Source organism: Xenopus laevis, chromosome 9_10S, assembly GCF_017654675.1.
Source record: "Xenopus laevis strain J_2021 chromosome 9_10S, Xenopus_laevis_v10.1, whole genome shotgun sequence".
Lineage (NCBI taxonomy): Eukaryota > Metazoa > Chordata > Amphibia > Anura > Pipidae > Xenopus > Xenopus laevis.
The window spans coordinates 28,676,473-28,685,686 of NC_054388.1; the positions used below are offsets into that span (position 1 = coordinate 28,676,473).

General features: G+C 41.6%; 1 protein-coding gene across 1 annotated transcript; it reads right to left on the minus strand.

The window, feature by feature from the left end:
* Nucleotides 1–970: 970 nt before the first annotated feature.
* On the minus strand, nucleotides 971–5,188 carry LOC121398770. The gene has a single exon (XM_041578072.1). It carries the CDS (start codon nucleotides 5,072–5,074, stop codon nucleotides 971–973), a length of 4,104 nt encoding a protein of 1,367 aa, XP_041434006.1. The 5' UTR covers nucleotides 5,075–5,188.
* Nucleotides 5,189–9,214: the final 4,026 nt, after the last annotated feature.

Below are 9,214 nucleotides of genomic sequence, written 5' to 3' on the forward strand. Positions count from 1 at the left end.
TCAGATACCTGAGGTATGGGTAAGAGATGATTTCTGTGCCAGGCTTTTAGATACCCCCTTGGACCTTTGATGCGGTAGACAGGGATACCAGGCAGTTTTATCAACTATAACATAAAAGTCTGTACGCCAACGATCAGCTAGTTTATGCTGAGCCTGGTTTCCTAGGTTTCTCAGTAACACTCTATCTCCAGGAACAAGTTCATTGTGGCGTACTTTGGCATCATATCTTCTCTTGTTGCCTTGATTAGTTTTGGAAGCATTATCCTCAGCAAGGCGATAGGCTCTAGTCAAGTCTTCCTTTAATTTAGCAACATACTGAGAGTGATTGATACTGTCCATACCATCTACTGACACTCCAAAGTAAAGATCTATTGGTAGTCGTGCTTCTCTGCCAAACATGAGGAAGTAGGGAGAATATCCAGTAGTCTCATGACGAGTGCAGTTGTAAGCATGAACCATGGTACTAACATGGCGACTCCAGAATCTTTTCTCTTTAACAGGAAGTGTACCAAGCATATTTAGCAAGGTGCGGTTGAATCTTTCTGGTTGTGCATCTCCTTGAGGATGATATGGTGTAGTTCTGCTTTTGCTAATATTGAGTAGCTGCAGAAGCTCTTTGATCAATTTACTCTCAAAATCACGTCCTTGATCTGAGTGCAGACGGACAGGAAATCCATAGTGGATAAAGAACTTTTCCCAAAGGACTTTAGCAACAGTGGCAGCTTTCTGATCCTTGGTAGGAAATGCTTGAGCATAGCGGGTATAATGATCAGTGACTACCAGAATGTTTCCAACACCTTTAGTATCAGGATCAATGCAGAGAAAGTCCATGCAGACAAGGTCTAAGGGCCCTGAACTTTTCAGGTGCTCCAGAGGTGCAGCTTTTATGGGCAATGTCTTTCTTTGCAAACATCTCAGACATCTTCTGCAATAATCAGTAACAGTTTCTCTCATTTTAGGCCAGTAGAACCTATCTTGAATCAAGCCATAGGTTTTTCTCGATACCTAAATGGCCATGTTTGTCATGCAGGTTTCTGAGCACAAACTGCCTATACCTCTTGGGAAGAACTAATTGACGTCGATCAGGATGATCATGGTATAGTAGTACCCTATACAGGAGTCCATTGTCTATCTGAAACTTCTCCCATTCTCTCAAAAGGATAGTGCTATCAGAAGGCAGAGACTTCTTAAGGTACTCCTGGTCTTTTTGCAGGACAGCTTTCCTCAGGGGTCCAATGATAGGGTCAGCTTGCTGGGCTCTGATCAAATCCTTTTTCTTCAAAGGGTGCAACTGATCAATCCCTAGCATTGCAGGGCAGCTGAAAGCATCCGGAACACAATTGGGTCTGGCACCCAGTGAATCCACTAATCTTAAGTCTGAGAAGTTGAGTTTCCTTCTGTTTACAGCAGAAGCTAGGCAAAAGGCATTTACTCCTGAGGGTGTAATTTCTTTCCACTCTTCATTCTCAGAAGTAGCAGGTAGGCCAGGTCTTCTAGATAGGGCATCGGCTCCTACATTCTTGGGACCTGGTTTATACTTAAGTGTGAACTGATAGTTGGATAAGGCTGCTAACCATCTGTGGCCTGTGGCATCTAGTTTGGCTGTGGTGTGAACATATGTTAGAGGGTTGTTATCAGTTCTTACTTCAAATGGTACTCCATACAGGTATCCATGAAGTTTGTCAACAATGGCCCACTTAAGTGCCAGAAACTCTAACTTGTGCACTGGATAGTTTTTCTCACTTGGAGTCAAACTTCGGCTGATATATGCCACTGGACGCAATCCTCCGGGGTACTCTTGATGAAGAACTCCTCCCAAGCCGTCATAGCTGGCATCCACATGGAGGATATAGGGCTTTGTAGGATCTGCATAAGCCAACACAGGAGCTTCTGTGAGACATTTCTTCAAAGCAGCAAAGGCTTCAGTACAGGCATCAGTCCACTTATCCCCAAAGGGTAATTTGGAACTTTTGGCAGCCTTTTCATCAGTTGAGGTGAGGGTCAGTAAGGCATGTAAGGGTTTTGCCAACTTAGAATATCCCTCCACAAATCTTCTGTAATAGCCACAAAACCCTAGGAATGACCTAAGCTCTGTGAGGTTGTTTGGTTGTGGCCAATTCACCACTGCTTCTATTTTAGCAGGATCAGTGGATACGCCTTCAGCAGACACAATATGTCCCACATAGTGTACTGAGGTACGGCCAAATTTGCATTTGTCAATAGACAACTTTAGACCTTCTTCTTGAAGTCTGTCAATCACACGAATGAGTCTTTCATGGTGCTCTTCTAGAGTACTTCCGAACACAATGATGTCATCAAGGTATACAAGACACTCTCGGGGGCATAGATCTCCCAATACTTTTTCCATAAGTCTCTGGAATGTGGCGGGGGCCCCGCAAATACCTTGAGGCATTCGGGTAAATTGGTAAAATCCCAGAGGACAAATGAAGGCAGTTTTCTCTTGATCCTCAGGGGACATGGGTACTTGATAGTATCCAGATCTAAGATCCATCACTGTAAACCACTTACTGCCACTTAAAGCTTCCAAGGAATCTTCAATCCTGGGCAAAGTGTATTGGTCAGGTATGGTTCTCCGATTTAATGTACGGTAGTCGACACACAGACGAACAGATCCATCCTTTTTCCGAACCACCACAATAGGGGAAGCATAAGGACTTCTGGAATCTGTGATTATATTCTGATCTTTCATCTTCTTCAGACATGTACGCACATCTTCAATGTCTCGGGGTGGCAGCTTCCTAGATCTCTCCCTGAAAGGTTTAGAATCTGCTAAGCGAATGGTATGACAGGCACTCTTGGCACATCCAACATCCATGTCATCAGTGGAGAACACATCTTTTCTGAAGTTCAGCTCCTTAATTAGCAGTTCTTTGGCTTCTTTCGGCATGGGAGAGTCCCCAAAATCAAAATTAAGAGGTGCATCTTTTGGTTCAATATGTGCAGAACATACTTCTGATTCAGATGTAACTTCCTGAACCGAGTAACACACTCCAACTTCATCAAATTCGTTTACTGTAATAGGCCAAGGGTTGTGATTTTGCAGAACAACCCAATCAAACTCGGGCATCCCCTCTCGCCAATCTTTTCTTTCTGGAATTAGTTCCCAACCATGCTTTGCCACTTGTTCAGGTGGAGTTTCCAGAAGAAAATAGCTTTGGGTGTCACATTCCATAGGCAGAGATCTGGTAACCTTTATCAGTCGTGCTTGCCCAGCTGGAATTTCCATAGCAGGCCCGTTTAGTCTGTACACAGGGCCCTGACAAAATTCGGGTACAAAGGCTTGACACAGTCTCTTTACTGCTGCTGACACAGGGAAGGAAGAAACATCAGTGGTGCCTTGTAATTGCAGAAACTTTAGAAAAGCATCTTCAACTGCTTTCACATTAGATCCCACGATGAGTGGTGCAGATGTCCTATGAGCAGCAGGAGGACAAATATAAGCAACCACTTTGAGAGGTGGTTCATCTTCAGAAGTTATCCCAGGAATTCGGAGATCAACTTCCACTTTTCCATCCATACAAGCAGATTTGGCACCCACACCTACTACCTCTATGTCATCAGCTGGAGTCAAGGGTAGGTGGGATAAATGTTTCTGGTAGAAAGGACGACCAATGATGGTTATCTGTGATCCAGTGTCAAATAATGCAGTAGTCGGAACATCATTCACAGTCAGATGGAAGATGCACTTCCGCCCTACCCCAACAAGTGGTTTTGGGTGGTTAGGCTTCCGTTTCTTATGTCTGATTGAGTTACATTCTCCAGCTTGGCTTTGCACAGGAGTAGCTTGTACCTTACGAGGGCATTTAGTGATGTCATGGCCTTGTTTTCGACAATGCTCGCAGAAAAATTTCTGGGATTTAGGAAATAATGGTGCTCCAGCTGGCTGGCTCTTTGCAGGCTGTGGAACAGTCTGGGATGGAGCTTTTGAAGGGTTCTCTTTCTGATTTAAATCTGAAGCTTGGGTAGAAGATGCATAATAGAAGTCTATTCTGGCTTCTTCCTCCTCTGCAGTTCTTAAGAGATCCCCTGTTACAGCATCTGGGTTGTATCTCATGTAAGCTTGCACAGCAAGATTGACAGGGTGATGGGGGTCTGATCCCCACTTTACTTGCCTGTGAAGTTGAGACACTTCCTGAGTTGCAGGAATTATCTTTTTGAATATGAGGTAATTCAGTTCGTTAGACACTCTGCTAATGAAGACAGATGCTCTCTCACCTTTAAGTTGTCGCATAGCTTGAAACTTAGCAAGACGTTGTTGAAGATCCTCATATTTCTCATAGCGAGTTATCAAAGCTTGTAATAAATCTTTAACAGTACAATCAGGGTGTTTAGTGTTATGGGCTTGTAAGAAAATCAAAGCAGGGGGTCTTACTAGCTCCATTAGTCTGCGTTGCTTCATTTTATCAGTTCCCTCCCATTCCTCTAACAATGGGCGGATGTACTCTATCCAGTCAGTAAACACTTCTTCCCCTTTGGGTACTGGTTCAGTACCAGAAAAATACTTCTTTACACTCCAGACAGTCTCTTGCCATAACCGTAGACTAGCTTCAGTCACTTTCTGTATGCTTTCAGCAAATATAGGTGCAATTGTGTCTAGGCTAGTGAATGGGTGAGGTGCTGGAGGAGGTCGCCACTCAAAATTAGGATATTGAGGTGATATGTATGAAGTGTCATTTTCAATAAGTATGCTGCAGGAGTCTGGCTGCACAGACATGGGACTGGAAGAGCATTGTGGGTGCATAGCAGGAACAGTAGGAGGATATATAACAGGCCATCCCCTTGGAGAAATACCATTTGGATAGATAATTGCAGGTATACTGTCTCTGTTAAGCTCAGACTGAGCTACACACAGCACTTGTTTCAATCCTTGTAAAGGTGAAAGTGATGATGTGACTATAGCAGAACCAGCCAGGCCTGGGTAAGATGACAGTGTCTGTTCCAGCATATTATTTGGTAACTGTAGGGGAATATGATCAAGTGCAAAGGCACAGGGCAAATTAAGTCCTTCCTGCAGAGCCCACATTTTAACTCCTTCTGGGGTAATAGCTGACATTGTGACTGAAATTCTACAAATCGTAATCTCAGCAGTGCCTCCAAAATGTAACCCTTTCTTGGCAGGAATATCCAGGGCCACACTGTGGCGCTAACAGTATAGATCCCAAGCCTCCGCTAAGTGGGAGATTTGCGGGGTTTGGATAAGTTAAGTGCCTCCACCCAGGGCTAAAACCCGATATTGGTGGCATACAACTCCCTGGGAACTGCAATAGCAGTGATTTTGGTACCAATTGTAGCAGACAATAAACCACACAATAGGCAGATATGCAGTAATATGTAATATTAGAAATGCAATATATGCAAATGCAATAAGAACAGTGAAATAACAATAATACGATGAATATAAGACAATATAATAAGTATCACCCTTGGTATGAAAATGTCCACTGTCACTTTAAGAATGGTGAGTGTGCACACTAGAGGTCTGAGGGTATATACCAAAGTAGTAATAGAAGAGGTATGTGTTTCAACACTAGATTGATGCACCCCGGGGTGTGTAAAGTGAAGGTCTCACCAACTCCCAGTGATAATGAAAGAATAAAGATCCTGTGAGGCAGAGCAGATACAGGGAAGCAGTCTGGCAGCTTTAATCCACACTGTGCTTGCAATGCTGGTGTAGGGAAAGGCTTCCTAAATTCCTGAGGATCCACTGCACGTGTCACGGAGGCTGATGGGAAATCCACAGTCCAGATCCAGTGTACACGCTGGCAACTCACTACAGGGCTGAAGTCCTATCTATCCTACAGGGATTACTTCCCTAGCAATAGCTCAGGCAGCTGCACTAGTTCCAGTCACTATGATGGCTGACTGGAAAGGGTTAACTAACTCCCTGTGCTCTGGCTATGGGATTCCCTATATGGGTAAATATTCTATAGGTGAAATCCCTAGCTTCCTACTCAGTTAAATCAGCAGGAACACTCACAAGAGAGAAGGAGAGATTGCAGGCTGCTCTCAGTGTATTAGTCCATGCTTTCCTCTTCTCTTCTTCCTGGTTAACCTAAGCCTCACTTTCATTTTGGCTCCAAACTTCTTTCAGAGAGGTCACAAGGTCAGAAGCAAATCCTTCTTGCTGATTGGCTAGGCTGTGGCTGAAAACTGTCTCACTGCAGTGCAAGCAGCAGCCATGCTTTTGGTGGATCCAGATTTAAAGTCACAGGGTTATGCAGTTAGGGAAAGGGCAAATAACACTTCCCTACACTTTCTTAATTTTTCCAGCATTTTCATAAGGAACTAAAGCGTTGATGTATCCGTATTTTAACCATTTGTGTTGTCATTACTATATATTTTTTATTGCAGGGACATTCAAACAGTATATCACTCCTTTCGATTTACAATTGATATAGTGGTTAATATCATGTCTTTTACAGAATCTATCGGTGAAGTTAGATTTAGATTTTGAGTATTTTTTCACATGAGGCAGAGAAAGTGACAGGTCTTGAGAAATACAGGATGGCACAGACCGAGTGGTATACATTGCTATATGATATAAGTTCTAAGCTACCAGGAAGTGCCTACTGTACCTCTCTTACAGTGAACTTTCTCTACATTTTTACCAAATTTGGCTTTTTTTTTTAAAATGGTTTCTTTTAGCATGGCTTTTCATACACAAGTTAGGAATAGCAGGATTGGTATCTTCAGCAATGGTCATGGTTAGGCATGTTTTAAAAGAAAACATCATGTTAAACACTGTGGGGGTATCCATAAAAATTGCACCAGCTCAGGGTCCTAGAGTCACCACCAAGTTGTAGCTTCTTCTGAACTGCCTTCTAAAGTTGGGCACATCTCATTAAATTGCCCATATAAAGACTCCACTGCATCAGCAACTGAGTTATTGAAAAACAGTGTTTGATTGTGTTACAAAATGGCAACATTTCAGGCTTTACATCAGTCCTTTATCAAGCCTCACATTCAGTGTAACAAACTTATTTTAATCCATGGGCAAAAGGGTGGGTCTTCCATCTACTATGGAGTCACATGATCTGGATGGACAATAACTCCCAAAAATCACAGTGGTGTGGTATTAAACATTTAAACAGTATTTTTAAACATATGGTTAAATAATCCAAAGTATGGTTAAATAATCCAACATAATTAATTTATTTTTAATGGAACACTGTGGCTAATACAAATACTGTTGTGCAGAATTCTTCATTTGTACCAAAAGTGTATCCGAAGTTACTCCTTTATTCAAAAATATCACCAATCCTTAACAAGATATTTAGGCCTTGATCAATTGTTCAATAGATTTGTACATCTTATGTCAGCTACAGGTCTCATCAAATTCCTTTTAGACACAATTCAGGGAGGGAAATTATGTAAATCAACCAGTCAGTTTGCTTTAGATGTTAGTAGTAATTTGACCAAACCACCCTTTTTTACTTAAACTTTATTTATACCTATTTTTTTAACTGGCTATTGCAGCTAATTTAGCAAAAGTACATTTGCTGCCTAGGATTTTGGTGTTAGTTTTTACTGGGGTCACGTGTTTGTTTGTTTTTTTTGTTTTAACACAGCCTAAGATTTCTGTTATGATTTGTGCGGATTGTAAAGATCTTCCAACATTCCAGAGTTTTAAAACCAGAACCCCCACCCTCACTCCAGCAGAAAATAAATAAATATGAGTGGCTGTGAGACACAATAGAGAGGGAGGTAGAAGATAGAGGACCTGACCTTGTTTAACAAGTAGATTATAGGTTGATAGTGATTAGTTGTGCTGTCACTGATTTAGTAATATTATGTAATACGTTCAAAATGCTTGTGAGTAAAGTATATTTTGTAAAGTACAACATATCTATGGACACATAGAAGTGGTCATAAAAAATGTTACCCTGTGGCATAATACCCCTTGCACTACCTGGGAGAGCACAAAATAGACACAGATCCAATGTATGGATCCAGACTATGGCCAGGTAGTGTTTCCAGGGGACAAAAAAAATATGCTCAGGGCAAGCTGTTGTGACTTTCCTTTTGTGGCAAAATCAAAAATATTGATTGATAAATCAAAATATTGCATCACCTGCAAACAATTTTTTTAAATCATGTGACTTCAAAGCTTGGATAAATAATTGTAAGTGTTCATTCAGATTGCATCTGTTTCATTAAAGATATGGCTGAATCCAGATGTGGTTCATAATGCATTAAAAAAAAAACCTGAACTTTTTTTCGGAACAAAGATATTTAGTGAAGCAGTATTCAGATTTATGGAATTAAATCAAATGTGAAAAGCTGTCTGTGCAAAAATGTGGGCACCCTTTTAATCTTGCTAATTTGAATGAATGTTACTGCTCAATACTGATTACTGGCAACACCAAATTGGCTTGTTAAGCCTTGAAGTTCATAGGCAGGTGTGTCCAATCATGAGAAAAGGTATTTAGGGCTAGTCTACACAAGGAGATTCGGGGAGACTAATCGTCTCGTCTTTTGAGTGACTATCTCCCCAAACTGCCTCAGCATTTTTCCCCATAGGTTACAATGAAAAGTCGCCTGCGCTAATGTACACGCGGCGATGCATTTTCAATAGTCTCCCAAAGTTGCCACAGTGAGTCGCCAGGTGACAAAATCTCCCTGAATCTCCTCATGTGGCCTTACCCTTAAGGTAGCCAGTTAAAAGATGTGCTTCTTTTTGACTCTCCTCTGAAGTGTGATCCTCAAAGCAACTCTCAAAAGATCTGAAAACAAAGATTGTTCAGTATCATGGTTTAGGGGAAGGCTACAAAAAGCAATCTCAGAGGTTTAAACTGTCAGTTTCAACTGTAAGGAATGTAATCGGGAAATGGAAGGCCACAGGCACAGTTGCTGTAAAGACAGGTCTGCAGGCCAAGAAAGCTTATTTAGACAAGCCCCAGTAATTTTGGAACAATGTGCTTTGGACTGATGAGACAAAAATTTAGTTATTTGGTCATGACAAAAAGCACTTTGCATGACAGAAGAAGAATACTGCATTTCAAAAAAAAACACCTGCTACCTACTGTTAAATTTGGAAGAGGTTCCATCATGCTGTGGGGCTTTGGGGCTAGTTCGGATGTATTCAACAAAATATCAACAAATTATTCAGGATAATGTTCAAACATCAGTTACAAAGTTGAAGTTACGCAGGGGTTGGATATTCAAACAAGACAATGGCCCTAAACACACTTCA